This window comes from Vulpes vulpes, chromosome X (assembly GCF_048418805.1).
Source record: "Vulpes vulpes isolate BD-2025 chromosome X, VulVul3, whole genome shotgun sequence".
In the NCBI taxonomy this organism is placed as follows: Eukaryota; Metazoa; Chordata; class Mammalia; order Carnivora; family Canidae; genus Vulpes; species Vulpes vulpes.
In genome coordinates, this window is record NC_132796.1 from 56,882,963 (window position 1) to 56,900,488 (window position 17,526).

The following is a 17,526-nucleotide window of genomic DNA, read 5'->3' on the forward strand; positions in this document are numbered from 1 at the left end:
CACTGTAACATTTCTCGTAAAGCTAGATTAGTGGTGATGAATTCCTTTAACTTTTGGGGGGAACTCTTTATTTTTCCTTTTATTCTGAATGATAACATTGCTGAAGAGAGTATTCTTGGTTGTAGGTTTTTTCCTTTAGTACTTTGTGTCATTCCAGTTCCTTCTGTCCTGCAAAGTTTCTTCTGAAATATCTTCTGGTATTTATGGTATGGGGTAGTCTTATGGGGTTCCTCTTGCATGTACCTGATTTCTTTTCTCTTGCCTTTCTTTTCTTTTTTTCCTTTCTTTCTTCTGAGAAAGCGAGCATGAGTAGAGGGAGGGCAGAGGGGGAGCAAGAGAGAGAGAGAATCTTAAGCAGGCTCCATGCTGAGTGCAAAGCCTTATATAGGGCTTGATCTCATGACCCTGAGATCATGACCTGAGCCAAAATAAAGAATCAGATGCTTGACTGAGCCACTTCAGGTGCCCCTTTCTCTCTTGCTGCTTTTATTTTTAATTTTTTGTAAAAGATTTGTTTTTTTTTTTTTTTTGATAGAGAGCAAGAGAGAGCACGCACAAGCAGGGGGAGTGGCAGGCAGAGGCAGAGAGAGAAGCAGGCTCCCACTGAGCAGGAAGCCTGATGTGGGGCTTGATCCCAGGATCCTGGGATCATGACCCGAGTTGAAAGTAGACGCTTAACCAACTGAGCCACCCAGGTGCCCCTCTCTTGCTGCTTTTAAAATTTTCTCATTATCACCTCTTTTTACCATTTTAAATACTATGTGTCTTAGTGTGAACCTCTTTGGGTCAATTTTGTTGGGAGTTTTTGTGCCTTCTGGATCTGGATTTCTATTTCCTTCCACTGATTAGGGAAGTTTTCAGCTATTATTTCTTCAAATAAATTTTCTGCCCCATTTTCCCTTTCTTGTCTTTCTGGGATTCCTATAATGTCAATGTTATTACTCTTGATAGTGTTGCTATGTTACCTTAGTCTACTTTCATTTTTTGTTATTATTTTTCTCTCTCTGGTTCAGGTTGATTGCTTTCCATTACTCTCTCCTCCAGGTTGTTGATCTATTCTTCTGTTTCCTCTAGTCTCCTGTTTATTCTCTCTAATATATTTTTAATTTCAGCTATTGAGTTCTTCATCTCTACTTTTTTTATGCTTTCTGTCTCTTTTTTGATGGTAACATTGAAGTCTCCGTTGTTTTTCTTAAGTCGAGGGAGTATCCTTATGACCATTACTATGACCTTATGACCATTATCTATCAGGCATATTTACTTATTTTCGTTTCATTCAGCTCTCTTGCTATGATATTGTCCTGTTCTTTCACTTGGGACATATTCCTTTATCTCCTCTTTCTAAGTTTCTGTGTCTGTTTCTATGTGTTAGAAAAGTCAGCTGCAGTTCCTGCTCTTGAAACTAGTGTCCTTATGAAGGAGAGTCCTTTACTACCCTGTAGTACAGTCTCCTCTGTTCACTAGATCCTGGCAGTTTACTGGTGTCTCCTATGTGTGTTGCATGCACTGGACTATTTTGGCTGAGCCACATTTTGCCTTCAGTTCAGTTGTCTACACTGTCACTCTTTGCCTGTTGGCAGCAAGGTTTGGTCCCGGTGGTGTTAGTGGACCATTCTGGGGCCACCTTGAGCATGAATTGAGTCAGACCAGGTATTTGCAAGAGATTCAGTAGCACCAAACTATAGAGTACTCTACCTGTGTTGTCCCTTGAGAAGCTTTCTTTGGTGGGTAGAGCGTGCCATCAGACCCAATATCTATCTCCACCACACTGTTGGGGCCCCAGGTGGACTTGTGTGTATGATTATATTTCCCTCTGCATGGGGCTAGAGCCACTTTGTAGTGGTTCTGACCCCTGTCAGGGCTGCTTGTACACTGCCAGGCTTGTGGCACCGCTTTGGATGGGCTCTGTCCAAGGGGAGGGGGCAGGTCCACAGGAGAAAGTGTGGTCAGGGCATGGGGTTCCAGCAAGGTCTGTACTGGCCTGCTATGGGAGGGGACCTGTAGTCATCAGGGAAAACCGCTGAGTCTGGCTGGGTTGGAAGGGGTGGATCTGTAGAATTGCGTGGCAGCAGGGCACACTGTTAGTAATCTATGTGGAGAGAGTTGGAACTATGTTAGTTACCACAGGTATTGGTGTATGTAGGCTGGGGGCAGGGGAGAAAAATGCTACCTGCCAGTTCTTTGGTTCTTGGAGAAGTCTCCCAAAGATCCCTGCCCCTACTGAACACACTCTGAAATTAGTAAACAAATCTCCCTCCTGTATACCCCATGCACTTTTCAAACTGCTGCTTCTATGCTATAGAAGTTGTTTGTTGTGCTAAGTGAGGATAGAGGAGAAGGGACTGAGTTTCTTATTATCCTCTGGTTCTCCCAGAGCTGAACCAGCTGATTTTTAAAGTTCCAGGTGTTAAGCCCCATTGATTGTAAGAACTCACAAAGCAGGCCCCTCTGGTTCTCAAAGCCAAATTCTATGTGGACTTGCCTTCCTTGTGCAGGCCCCTGTACCTGGGGCACCCAGTGTAGGGATCTGTTCCTCTCCCCTCTCCAGGCCCATCACATTCTTCCTTCCCGCAGACTTCCCCATGAGTCCACGTGGCTCCAGACCGTGTCTTCCCTTCCACACCTTCCTCAACATGGCCTCTTTCGTATACCTAACTGTAGATAGTCTATTCCGCCTGTCCTTAGACCATTCTCTGGGCCATTCATACTGACATGGGTGCATCCAGTTACATCTATGGGATGAGGTGAACCCAGGATCTCCCCACTTTGCCATCTTTCCTGGAAGTCAAACATGCATCTTTTTTACTTGTATAATTATGTCCAGAATATGGCTGGAAGTGGAATTGCTCAATCAAATGATGTGTGCACTTTGATAGATCCTGCCAAATGCCATCCAAAAAGACAATAACAGTTTACATGTCCACTGAAAGTGTATAAGAGCTCATTTCTCCATATCCTTACTATCACTGGATATTATCAATTTTTGAAATTTTGGACATCTGATGGGTGGAAAAATGATGCTTATTATTGCTGTGTTGTATTTGAGGTCCTAGTAATATTTCTTGAAATGAATTTATTTTTCCTCACGTAGGTTGGCATCACAAAGGTGTTTGCTGAAGTTCTTCCTTCTCATAAGGTAGCTAAGGTGAAGCAACTTCAGGAAGAAGGGAAATGGGTTGCAATGGTAGGAGATGGAATCAATGACTCTCCAGCTCTGGCTATGGCTAATGTAGGAATTGCCATTGGCACAGGTACAGATGTAGCCCTTGAAGCAGCTGATGTAGTTTTGATAAGGGTAAGTCCTGTGTCCTGAATGTTGAGGTCTGTGACACTGCTCCACATGGTCAGAGATAATGTTGTAAAGTATATTGAGTAGAACAGTTCTTACCTTCTAATTCACATGCTCCCAGCCTTTGATATTAGGAGAATTCAAGGTGGGAGTATGAGAAATCATTCTAATTACTTCCAGACTTTTTCAATCCAGCAAAGCAAATGAGAATTCCAAGCTTCTGAAGTATAGAATAAGATTGGAATATACTTTATAATAAAATAATCTTCAACAACACTTGCTGAGATTATTTTAAGTGATGTAATCTACATACCAGCATATAACCCAAAAAATGTTTTCTAGACCTCTGAGAAAAATTCCTGAAAAACATTTTCCAAGGCTGACTGAAATTTTTAGCAATATTTGAGATTTATAGTTAATTCATATTACCCACCCTAAGGTTCACATCACCTTCAAAATCACAGTATCAAATACAAAAGTATTTATTAATTAAGTTAGAGTCTCTCACTAATATCACAAATTTTTCTGTTCTCAGAATGATCTTCTGGATGTAGTGGCAAGTATTGACTTATCAAGGAAGACAGTCAAGAGGATTCGGATAAACTTTGTTTTTGCTCTCATTTATAATCTAGTTGGAATTCCCATAGCTGCTGGTATGTGACTATTGGCTAGTATTACTTTTTCCTCTGAAGTCATTAGAGATCTATCATATTGGAAGTTTTAATCTTATTATTTGCTTCAAGCTCAGTTTTTATATGTAGTCTGCTGGTATGGTGAAAGATCAAAAATTGTACGGGTACCTGGGTGGCTCAGCCAGTTAAGTGTCTGCCTTTGGCTCTGGTCATGATCCCAGGGTCCTGGGATCGAGCCCCATACTGGACTCCTTGTTCAGCAGGGAGCCTGCTTCTCCCTATCCTTCTGCCTGCTGCTCCCCCTGCTTGTGCTGTCTCTCTGTCAAGTAAATAAATACAGTCTTTAAAAAAATAAAATCAATAATTGTAATTTTGAGCAATGTTCATTATGGCATAAAATGTATAAGGATTCTGATAGGTTTATTTTAATTTACTTTATTTTCCCCTCCAGTTTTATATTTTGAGAAATTTCAAAGCTATGTATAACAAGGAAAAAAGGTACAATGAAAATCTGTATAGTCTTCATTTAGATTCACCAATTACTAATACTTTGCCACATTATTTCATCTCTTTCTCCATATGCTATCACTAATTTATTTATTTATCTTTTGATGAAGAGAACAAATTTACTTTTATAGATTTACTTATCAGAGAGAGAGAGAGAGAGAGAGAGAAAGCTCATGAGTGGGGGAGGGGCAAAGAGAGAGGGAGAGAGAATCTATAGTGGACTCCTGCTAAGCATAGAGCCCAACACGAGGCTCAATCTCAATGAGATCATGACCTGAGCTGAAATCAAGAGTCAAATGCTTAACAGAATTTATTTTTAATCTTACTGTGTAAGCATTTTAGTGTATTTGCTTCCAGTCTTTTTTTTTACTTTGCATCAGTGTTTTTGTTTTGTTACATAGTTATAGCATATGGGGAATTGTTTGCTCTTCACTTTATATTCTAATAGCCAACAGGATTTTTTTAACAGGGTTTTTTATGTGTGTTCCAGGAGAGAGAGAGTCAGAGAGGGAGGGAGATGGAGGGGGTGGGGGGGGGGAGAAAAGAGAAAAGGGGAGGAGAAAAAGAGAGGGAGGGAGATTGATGGAGCAAATAAAGGAATATGACCAAGAAAAAACAATTTAGAATTTTTAAATAAACACTTGAAAATGTCCTGTACTTAGGGATTTGGTAGGAAAAGTAATACATTGTAATTTTTTAGAGAGAGAGAGAGAAAGAGAATGCAGGGGGAGGGGCAGAAGGAAAGGGAGAGGAGAGAATCTTAAGCAGGCTCCATGTCCAATGGAGAACCTGATGTGGGACTCATCTCATGATCCTGAGGTCCTGAGATCATGACCTGAGCTGAAACCAAGAATCGTATGCTTAACCAACTGAGCTACCCAGGCGCCCCAGGAGTTAGTAATAACAGAAGAGAAATAGTTATCACTTTCTTCTTGTTCTCTCTGGTTTGAGAGCCAAAGAAGGACGTGAAATGATGTTAGAACAATTACAAACCTGTTTATAAACAAGGACACAAATGCTGAGGGAACAAAAAATAAAAGAATAGTCAAAATCCAGAAAGATTAATTCATGTAGCAAATGATTTTTTAAAAAATTATGTAAGTAGGGGCAGAGTAGAAAAAAATTATGCAAGTAATATATGATCATTATAGAAAAATGAAAAATATAGATAAGCACATAAAAAGTTAGAAGACAGTAAGTCTACCTTATTCCTATCGTATAAGCCAAATGTTCAAATATCTATCAAAACCAAGTGTGGAGGGGCGCCTGGATGGCTCAGTCAATTGGGCATCCAACTTACGATTTTGGCTGTGATCATGATCTAAGGGTCCTGGGATCAAGCCCAGTGTTGGGCTCCCCGCTCAATGAGGGGTCTGCTTCTCTCCCATTGTTCCTCCCCCCACTCATGCACTCACTCTTGCTCTCTCAAATAAATAAAATCTTTTTAAAAATAGTGGATGAATTTGTAGAACATGAATTCATACACTATTGGTGGGATTATGATCTGGTCCAAAGCACTTTGGAGAACAACTGACAAATATCCACCTAAAGTAGAAGATGTGCCCATGTTATAATCCAGTTTCACCTCTGGTATGTACCCTGGAGAAATTCTCAAACACATGCACAGGGAGACGTGTACAAGAAATGTTCACAGCAACACTCTATCCTCCTGTTGGTGGAGATTTGTGTGACTGCTGATTTTTCACTTATAAAGTGCTAATAACTATCAAACAAGGAAATTATTTGTATCTATGTATTAGAAAAACATTAACAATCTGTTTAGTACTGTCTGCTCTAACTAATCCAAACTTGTTTCCTAGGAGTTTTTATGCCTATTGGTTTGGTTTTGCAGCCCTGGATGGGATCTGCTGCAATGGCTGCTTCATCTGTTTCAGTAGTACTTTCTTCTCTCTTCCTTAAACTGTAAGTATGATGGCTTGCTCATGTTCGTATTTTATATTCCTTTTATCATCCACAGTCGGTCTTGGTAGGTCTTATTCTTGTGTGATAGGCCCAAACTGTTCTTAATAATGAATGTTAGTGGGCAGCCCTGGTGGCTCAGCGCCACCTTCAGCCCAGGGTGTGATCCTGGAGACCCAGGATCGAGTCCCACATCAGGCTCCCTGCATGGAGCCTGCTTCTTCCTCTGCCTGTGTCTCTGCCTCTCTCTCTTTCTCGTGTCTCTCATGAATAAATAAATAAAATCTTTAAAAATAATGAATGTTAGCTATGTAATTATCATCTTATGTAGTCTCCTACCTAGCTCTGAGTGTGGTAAGAATGTAATGCATTGGCTCCGAGAAGTAGAATTTCTGATTGTGTGACTCCATAAAAATTTTTTGAGCTACTTTCCTAACAGGAACCACCTTTGTAGATTTCATACCAGGCAAATATATTTCCAGTTTTGAATATAACAAGTTTCTAGTTCACATTTGGTTATTTCAGACTAGTGTACCTTTGTATGTGTTCAGTTACAGAAAACCAACTTATGAGAATTATGAACTGCATGCGCGAAGCCAGATGGGACAGAAAAGGCCTTCGGAAATCAGCGTTCACGTTGGAATAGATGATACCTCAAGAAATTCTCCTAAACTGGGTTTGCTGGACCGGATTGTTAATTACAGCAGAGCCTCCATAAATTCACTACTGTCTGATAAACGGTCCCTAAACAGCATTGGTACCAGTGAACCTGACAAGCATTCACTTCTGGTGGGAGACTACAGGGAAGATGATGACACCACATTGTAACAGGCCACCCAGCTGATGATGTTATGCACTGATACAGCATTAATGATGTCTTCTTAACTTTTCAAAATATTGTGGAAGGATTTTCCATTGGTCTCATGCCCTTATGTTAGGGAATCTATTTGAATTGCATTTGTCTAATGGCAAAAATATTGTTTTTCGGAGCATTGGCTCTTAACCTAGCTTTATTTAAAGTGAATTTCCAATACTTTTTGTTTTCACCAGTAACAGAGAAGGTAGGCCAGTAAGATTTACAACAAGCCCTACAATTGAAGATTGCTGAATTGCTGCTAAAGTGATAGATACTTTTTTATTTGACCAAAAAGAAAAGGCTCAAGATAAAGGATACTTAAAAGTTTGAAGATCTGAGAGCATGATCTTGAGGACATTCTTGAGCTCTCATCCCTGCCAGATTGGGGAACAAGGGCTTTTAAAACACTGTATAAAGCATGTGGTTTTAGAAGGAAAACAGTAGAAACTGTTTAAAAATAGATGTGCCTTATTTATTAGTGGCTTTCCCCCCCCTTATTCTCCCTGCATCTTTGTCTTTGTGGTTGCTTTCTTAGATGCACCAGTACAGTTTTTTGTTGTTGTTGTTCTTTCAAGTGAGCCAAGTGTAGGCAATTTTTGATTGATAAAAATAACTGACAACTTTTCCAATATCTTTTTCCTTTGTCTTGTAGCCCCAAAAATCCTTGAGGGTCCATAGGGTTCCCTGATTCCGATTTCCATTCTTGTAAAAAATACATCAGATTTTTCTTTCATTGACTTCCTAGCTCTGTACAGACTTTCAATTTGTGGGACGCCTGGGTGGCTCAGTGGTTGAGTGGTCTTATGGCTCAGGTCGTGACCCCAGAGTCCCATGTTGGGCTCCCTGCAGGGAGCCTGCTCCTCCCTGCCTGTGTCTCTGCCTCTCTCTTTCTGTGTCTGTCATGAATAAATAAATAAAATCTTTAAAAAAAAAAAACCCTTTCAATTCGCTCCTGCTGAGTTCCACTATAAATTGTTCTTAGTCTTTTCAGCCTTAGTCCAAAAACTTAAGATTTTTTTTTTAAATTTATGATAGTCACACACACAGAGAGAGAGAGAGAGAGAAAGAGGCAGAGACACAGGCAGAGGGAGAAGCAGGCCCCATGCACCGGGAGCCCGACATGGGATTCGATCCTGGGTCTCCAGGATCGTGCCCCAGGCCAAAGGCAGGCGCCAAACCGCTGCGCCACCCAGGGATCCCAAAACTTAAGATTTTGAGCCTCTTCTGCAGTTGACTTTTTCAAAGATTAACAGTACCATCTTTAACCTATACGGGTCCTATGTAGTTACCTGGATTCACTAAATGTGTCCTTTTTTGGAGAGAATATAAGAATTTAGCTGGTATATATAATTTAATAGATTTTAATTATATTTTAGTATTTTAGATTACTTCTCAAAATGACTTTAAAATACTGCTATTACACAAAGCCACATTTACCAAAAAAATACAATAAATTGTACTACAGAAATGAAAATCTCCCTAGGTTGTGATACCTTTTAGCCAAATCTATACTTTTCTCTAGTTTAAAGCATTTGCCCTCACTAGTTAGCATAGTTCACAAATTCAGGGGCTGTTCTCAGTGCCATATAGAGTTAGAAATAATCCCCCTGAGTGCCTAGGAGTTAATACACTGCTCAGAGATCTGGTATTTGTATCACTATTGAAATTCTTCATTAATTGCCAGATAGATTTCATATATAGAATATGGAAGTGAAAATAAATAAATACCTAATATTTTGTTCTCATTGCCATACGTAAAGCTGTTAGCATGATGCCTAGGACCTAGGACTTGTACTCAGTAAATGTTAGTTCTTTTCTCCCCTTGAGATCTGTAATCAATATTAATAATCAATTTTTTTAGGACAGAGTCTACAATCAGGTGGGAGTGGGGGATGGGTTTCTTCCTCTCCTACTTCCTTTTTCTTTTATCCTTTCATACACTCACAAAAAAAGTTTACAACATATTCTATGTTAGCTTTTCAGATTTGGGGAAAAATCTCATTTTTATCTCGACTATCTTAGAGAATTGAAACTATTGATGAAGGTGCTATTAATCTAGAAAGGCAAACCCATTTTAATGAAATATGGACTGCGTTTGTATGTCTAGGGTCTTTAAACACTTATGCCATCTTCCATGCTTCCACTTTGAATTTTAATATTTGTTTTTTATTTTAACTCTAGTGGTTCCTCATACCACAACCTATTTCTTCTAGAAGAAAGAGCTAATATAACAAATGTACAATAGACTCTTGAAAAAAAAGCACCTCTCCTTCTCCCTTACTCTTTCTCTGTCTTTGAAACACTTGAACATAGCCAGTTACTACTTTTATTTCTATGTGTGTTTTCGAGTTGTCCTTTTGTCCCCCACTTGCCAAGGGACCCACATGTCCTAGGACAGTGAGAAGAGCACCCTATAATCTGGGAAAAATCAAGGATTTAATTTCAACCCTTACTATCAGAACAGAAAACATGTTGTTTAGAAAGAATCCTATTTTAAATATCTGTAACCACCTTTGAATTCTCTACCCCAAGTCTCTTTTGTAATCCTGAACTCCCATTAGCTTCATAGAGCAGCTGTATTCCCAGGGGAGAAAGATGAATCTGGATCAAAAACATTGCTTTCAGTTAATAACTAGCTTTAAATAACTAGTGACTAGTGAGAACAAACGTTATAAATAGATATGTGTGTATGTACACATACATGTTTACCATATAGAAGGAAAATGGATTTATATCTGAATTTGATTTTTGAATATTTGAAGTTCTTTATTTGTTGTTCCTTTATCACTCTTCTATATTCACTCAGTAACCATGCCCTCAGTCTGAAGATAAAAAGGATGTTTTGATATCCAGTTCTGGTTCTGACTCAACTATGGGGCACCTTTTATCTTGAATATCCAAAGATGCCTTTTGAATTTCAAAGGTTAAAACACAACTAGGATAGTTAGTTTCGTAGTCTAAAGAAGTATGTTATCAGTTGTGAAAATAGTGATGTTCTTTTTCTTAGCTTAGTATCAGCATTTTAGTGTGTTAAATTTGATGCCTTGTGAACAAAAAATTTTACATTGTGCTTTAACTTTGTACAAGTTTTTTCTTTTTTCAAATGTTTTCTTTCTTCAGAATGCTTAAAATAGCACTGTAGACAAAGTGTTTCCAAAAATTTAAGTGTGCATATCTTTTATGTACACAGCTTAAAATCAAGAATGTATGTTCTTTGAGACTTTTTTCCCATTTCTGGTGAATCTTGCTTTAAAATTATTTTTTCTTAATATTTATTCTACTCTATTTTGTTATTTTCTTTGGGTGAGGCATCTGGTTATTGGTTATTTTAATAAGAATAAAAACATTCCTGGAATCACTCCCTTTGGATTTTTTGCTTGTTTATTTCTTACTTTTCCATACTTAAAAATATTATTTTACCAAATATAAAAATATAAATTCATGCCAAATTACTATTTTTACACTAAGTTGCTATAGTCCCTCCGAAAGTTTATCTGGTATGAATCACCAAATAAACACAAAAGTATGAAATCTTGTTCTTCAATTTAAAGTGTTTCTATAATGGCATTGATAATGGATACCATCTGTAGCCAAAACCAGGTGTCTCAACCTTGTGGTTTTAGTTAAATGTTTAACTAAACATTGTTAAACATTGATTGTTTGGTACCCAACAGAGCAGTGGACAATGTTGTGCAATAATCATCTACTACAGTTAAGATATTTAGTAGTTTGTTTTTCCATAAGCATGTAATTGATTATATTTCTGCCAAGGATGTGCCTTCAAATTTATAATTATAGTATTGTAGAGAAATGTTTTTTGTCAGTGTGTCTTTTGTTAAACCATCCAACTCTTCTTCTAGCAGTCCCAAACTACCCTGGATTAAGTTTTGTTTTTTTGACTGTTACTCAATGGTGGGGTAGGATTGGAGGCAGCACTACACATTCACGAAGAGTGGGAGGGAAGAAAACTGTTTTCCTTCACTTCCACTCTACCTGCTATATCATTTAGTGAGGATGAGAAACAATGAGAGGAATATAGTTGTCCTCAAAAGGAATTCTGTAGTCTCTAATACATTCTTGCTATTGTCTATCCCCAATGAGCTTAATGGAGACAAGAGGTTTTCTTGCATTTGGGGGTCCCTATACAGTGCGGATCCCACCCCAAATATATTCTTATACCAAACACTTTTGTGGGTTAAGGAAAGGGTTTTTAACTTATTGTAAGGAAAAACTCATTTTCATTTCTCTCCCTTAGTCTTGAGACCATTCAGGTTGATGAGATAGGTTTTACTTATATGGGAACATGAGTAAAATCCCTGAACTGGTCAGGGTTTACCAACCCTCAGTGGATTTACTGAACTCAATCCACTGAGTTGGTCACTCTCTCTTCCATTGGTGTCTTGACTAACCTCAGAAGGATGTGCAGGATAGCAATATCCTGGGCAAGGTTTCAAAACCTTCCAGACAAAAAAACAAAAAAAACAGAAAAGCTTCCTATTGGGGAATGCTTCCTATGTTAGGCATCGACATCCCTGCTAAATTTTTTTTTTGAGCTTTTGTCACTTTATTGTTAACCAATGAATGTTATCCAAAATTATAGATGTAATTGTAACTTAATTGTACAACACAAAATTATGCTAATGGTAAAAGCCTGTTGGACTTTACCAAATACTCATTAATATATTTTACATTGCTATATGAACATGTGCTCTCAGCTGCTAATAAGAGTTATAACTGATTTAATCACTATGAAAACCCATATTGCAAATAGTTGTTCCTGTTTAGAAAAATTCACACAGCTTTAAAAATGGATTAAATCCATTTTAATCCTAATTTACAAATAGATTATAAACAGCAAATATAACTGGTAGTTTTTCAACACGGATATCAAACTGATGTAGCAATGGTAGTGCACACAATCAAAATGTAGAAAATTAATAAAAATCCAATGGAAGTCCAGGTTTTCACTTACTATGGCAATGGCGTTGATGCTTTGGAAAAGTGAACATTTATGCTTTAACGTATGAAGAGCAGAGTTCAACTATTCCTCAAAGGAATGAAAGGAATGGAGGCCTTGTCCTCCAGGACAAGGTTTAAGTGACGATGCTATTATAAATAGGATCTCCTGCAATTTAAGAAATCTGAGAACTCCCATACAGCCTTCTCTCTGGAAAAATTTGAAATAAGCTGTGTATCTTGCATAATGTACCCATGGCCCTGTAGTGGCCCCCAGCTTTTCATTGTCAGCAGCCTGTTCCATGCCCACAGGCCTGCCAATAAACTCAAGTGCTACTATTATGTCTACATTACTTGCTTTACCTCACCCAAACAAAACTTTGATTTTTTCATTCCAGTTTCATCACCAGGTAATAGGACAAAAACTGAGATTAATTTCACACATCCAAAAATGCCAATGACCTTTAAATATGGCCAGAAGTATTTGCAGTTATTCGGAAAGATTATTTTTAATCCAAATAACTTTACTGAAATGAAAAACCTCTGGCCATCTGGAAGAGGTTTTGGGGAAAGTAGACCCCAGGATCGACTCTCCTCGGCTCTTTTTTGCAGCTTTTTACTTTCGAATTTTTTAAAGATATTTATTTATTTGAGAGTGAGTGAGTGAGGATGAGGGAGACTAAGGGGGGAGACAGACTCCCTGTTGAGCAAGGAGCCCAATGTGGGACTCAGTCACAGTACCCCAGGATCATGACCTGAGCTGAAGGCAGCCACTTAACTGAGCCAGGTGCCCCTACCTTCCACTTTTCTATCCACCATTTCTTTAAAAAGCATCACATCCCCATAGTGATAAGAAAAACACTGATTTTGGAGCCCACAGGAGCTATTTGCAAAATCCCAGTTCTGCCACTTAACCATAACCACATGGGTGACTATTAGTTTCCTCTTTTTAAAAAAGATTTTACTTATTTATTCATGAGAGACACAGAGAGAGAGGCAGACATAGGCAGAGGGAGAAGCAGGCTCCCTATGGGGAGCCCAATGTGGGACTCGATCCCAGGGCCCTGGGATCACACCCTGAGCCAAAGGCAGACGCTCAGTCACTGAACCACCCAGGTGCCCCTATTAGTTTCCTCTTAATGCCGTAACAAATTACAGCAAACTTTGTGTCTTAATACAAATTTATTTTCTGAAAAAAAAATTTTCTGGAGTTCTGAAGGTCAGAGTCTGAAATGGGTCTCGAGGCTAAAATCAAAGTGTCAGCAACTCTGTATTATTTTTATAGGCTCTAGAAGGAATCCAGTTCCTTGCCTTTTTCAGCTTCTAGAGGCTGCCTACATTTGTTGGCTCAGGGCCCCTTCCTTCCATCATCACATTTTCTATTGCCTTTGATCCTTATGCCTCCATATTACAAAGACCTGTGTCACCACATTGGGTCTATGCTGCTGATCCAGAATAATTTCTTCATCACAATGCCCGTAATTGTATTGCCAAGTCTCTTCTTGCCATGTAAAGTAACATTTCCACAGGTTCTGGAGATTGGGACCTGGGCATCTTTGAGAGACTGTTATGCTGCCTACAACAGTGACCACTGACAAGTTGCTTAAATCTAACCAAACCTCAGTTTTTTCAAGTGCAAAATGAAGATACGAATACCCACCTTGCACAATTGTGAGACTTGCTAGTATTGGGGATAATATTTCCCAAACACCAAAACCACAGTGGTAAATGCTGCTATTTCCTTGGCCTGAGTATAGGGCTAGAAAGACGAGTCAAAGTCTGAAGTTTTAGAGGTCAGTGCCATGGTCAGGGTGTCAACTGGCAAGCTCAGGGGGTTCCCTGAGGGGGAAGGAGGGCAGACTCCAGGAGTGGGCAGCCTGGTCTGAGGATTCCCTGGGTCTCTCGGGGAGAAACATTCCCCTTGTTAGTGTGCGTTTGGGAGAGGTGGCGCGGCCTGGGGACAAAAGACCCAGCAGGCTCCTTTGAGCTGCTCAGATCACTAACAGGCACTGGGATGCTGGCTGAAGGTGGCGAGAGACGTGGTGCTTGCGTTTTGTTGTGCTGTCACGTGTCCATTTTCTGGGACGTGCCAGCACCTGTCAACAGTGAAGCGAGACCCTCTCCCAGAGGATCAGTGCGGGTCTGTGCCTCATGCAGATCAATAAAATTTTGGGGTTTTGAAACCCAGCCACACGGCTGAGCAACAATACAGGAGTACTGTGCTGCTCAGACACAGGCAGAGTGAAGGCAGGGATCTGGCGGAAGCCGGGGACACAACACGGGTGATTGTTTGCTCTTCTGTTAGGGTTTCCCGAAGCTGGCAGGCGCAAACATCCGGCTGCAGGAAGTAGACGTCCGGCATTCCAGGAAGTAGCAGGAACTACGCCATTCCTGCTGCTGGAGTCCCGGCCCCCCTCCGCTGCCTGCCGCCCTTCAGCACTGACCAACTTAAGTGAGCAAAATAGCGCCACAAGTGGAGGCCAGAGCCGCTAACACCAAACCCTGCCCTCCTGTGCTCTGCAGGTGCATTAACACTAGGGCAAGTCAGCCTGAGAATCAATGTGTACCAAGTCCCACCCCACAGAAAACCAGTAAGAAACCCTCACAAGCAACAAGTCTACTGATCATAGAGTGCTGCAAAGCTTCAGCCCTAGGGAAAATAGGATCCAGTTTCCTTTGTTTTGTTTTGGAGAGGGAAAGAGAGAAAGGGGAGGGGCAGAGGAAGAGGGAAAGATATAATCTTAAGCAGGCTCCATGCCCAGAGTGGACCCTATGAAGGACTCCATATCACAACCCTAAGATCATGACCCAGCCAAATCAAGATTTGGAAGCTTAACCAACTGAGCTACTTCAGGCTCCCATGAACCAGATGGGCCTAACAGATATATTCAGAACATTTCATCCTAAAGCAGCAGAATACACATTCTTTTTGACTGCATAAAGGACAGTTTCCAGAATAGATCACATATGGGGGTCACACTCTGGCCTCAAGTACAAAATATTGAGATCATACCATGCATATATTCAGACCATAATAATATGCAACTAGAAGTCAACCACAAAAAAATTAGGAAAGACCACAAATACATGGAAATTAAAGAACATCCTACTGAAAAAATGAATGGGTTAACCAGGAAATTAGAGAAGACATAAAAAATACATGGAAGCAAATGACAATTTGCTGATAATTACACAACAACGTTAAACACAACATTCCAAAATCTTTGAGATGTGGCAAAGGCTATCCTAAGAGGGAAGTATATTGCATCACAGGAAAGTATCAAGAAATAAGAAAAGTCTCAAATGCACAACCACCTTACGCCTAAAGGAGCTAGAAATGGAAGAGCAAATAAAGCCTAAAGCCAGCATGAGAAGGGAAACAAAGAGCAGAGCAGAAATAAATGATATATTAACACACACACACACACAACCCAGTAGAACAGATCAATGAAACTAGGAGCTGGTTCTTTGAAAGAATTAATAAAATTGATAAACCCCTACACAGACTTATGAAAAAGAAAAGAGAAAGGACCCAAATAAAATCATGAATGAAAGAGGAGAGATCACAACACCATAGAAATATAAACAATTATAAGACAATATTATGAAACATTGTATGTCTACAAACTGGGCAATCTGGAAGAAATGGATAAATTCCTAGAAACATACAAACTACCCAAACTTGAACAGAAAGAAATAGAAAATTTGAACAGACCTATAACCAACAAAGAAATGGAATCAGTCATCAAAAATCACCCAGAAAAATAAAAGCCCAGGGCCAAATGGGCTTCCCAGCGGTATTCTGCCAGACATTTACAGAAGAGTTAATACCGATTCTTCTCAAACTGTTCCAAAAATAGAAATGGAAGGAAAGCTTCCAAATTCCTTCTACGAAGCCAGCATCACCTTGATTCCAAAACCAGACAAACACCCCACTACAAAGGAGAATTACATACCAATATCCCTGATGAACATGGATGCAAAAATTCTCAACAAGATATTGGCCAATCAAATCCACAGTACATTAAAAGAATTATTCTTAATTCTTAATTATTCACCACAACCAAATAGGCTCTATTCTCTCAGCCCTTTCTTGCCCTTGATATATCTCTTCTATACCCATTCGCCCAGAGTCCTCTGTGATGCCTTGATCACTGGCCAGCGAATAGATCTTATATATTAACTACCAACAATTAATTAAAAGATAATAAAGATCAGATATGAATGTTAGGCCAAAAGAAGGGTCCTCAAAAGATATCCACATCAAATCCCTGGAACCAATTAATGTAACCCTAATTGGAAGAGTCTTTGCAGATGCTAATTGGATTAAGCATCTTAAACTATGGGACCTAAATGCCATTACAAGTGTCCCTATAAGAGAGAGAGAGAAGATCAGACACACAGAAGAGGAGAAGGCCATGTGAAGAGGAAGGCACAGACTGAGGCAACGTGGCCACAAGCTCAGGGATGTTGGCCGTCAGCCACCGGAATCTGGAGAAGGCAAGGAACAGATTCTCCCTCAGAGCTTCTGGAGGGATCATGCCCTGCCTACACCTTGATTTTTGGAATTCTGGCTTCCAGAACTATGGGGGAATAAATTTCTGTTGTTTTAAGCCACTATTTTTGTAGTAGTTTGTTACTCAGCACTAGGCTGCACATTAAGACAAGACCCTTGATGGGGGGGGGGGAGTGCGTGTGTGATAGTATGATTCATTAAATAACCAAAAGGTGGCAGTGCTATGCAGGGTAAAGCAAGGAAACTCCAGTTACTTCACTTCCTCTCCCCTTTGGATATTAACTTGCCTTTCATGACTCCATCTCACTAACTTGGAATCTTCTCTCTGGATCTGAAGATCTGTAGACTTGGGCCTTGGATATCCACAGGTAGCTTAGATTATAGATATTAGGTTGGGCATATCGAGTGGTGGTAAGCAATGAAATGAAAATCTGTCTTTTTTTAAAAAAGGAAAAAAGAAAATCTTTCAGTACTCTACAAAGCTTGAAGTATCAACAAAGCTGTAATTTTGGGGGGAAGCAATCCAGGTCTCCTTTTAGGGATGTCTTTTGTCAAATGGTGAAGTGGTCAAAGTTAGTGGCCTCTATATTTCTAGCTGCTTCTCTTCAGTAAAAGCCCTTTCTCTTTTACACCCATTGCTCTTTCTGCCCTAGGTCTTTCAATCATAAGGAAGGTGAATTTCTTAGCTAACATCTATGGGCCAAGCATCCTGCTAAGTCCTTCTATACATTATTATATTTAACCCTTAAAGCAGCATAAAAAAGCTATTACAGGGGCACCTGGGTAGCTCAGCGGTTGAGCATCTGCCTTCAGCTCAGGGTGTGATCCCAGGGTCCTGGGATGGAGTCCC

General features: G+C 39.7%; 1 protein-coding gene across 7 annotated transcripts in view; it reads left to right on the forward strand.

Annotated features, from left to right (window-relative positions):
* ATP7A (ATPase copper transporting alpha) overlaps positions 1–11,015 on the forward strand; it is a 162,613-nt gene extending 151,598 nt beyond the window's left edge. For 5 of the 7 annotated variants that reach the window (XM_025985014.2, XM_072743329.1, XM_025985015.2 and 2 more), the window contains 4 exons: positions 3,092–3,295; positions 3,825–3,942; positions 6,249–6,351; positions 6,900–11,015. In XM_025985014.2, coding sequence (XP_025840799.1) covers positions 3,092–3,295; positions 3,825–3,942; positions 6,249–6,351; positions 6,900–7,176 — 702 coding nt within the window. In that variant the 3' untranslated portion in view covers positions 7,177–11,015. Of the gene's footprint in view, positions 1–3,091; positions 3,296–3,824; positions 3,951–6,248; positions 6,352–6,899 lie in introns of those variants that run through there. The other 2 variants (XM_072743331.1, XM_072743332.1) reach the window with 2 other exon arrangements.
* The last annotated feature ends 6,511 nt before the right edge of the window (positions 11,016–17,526 follow it).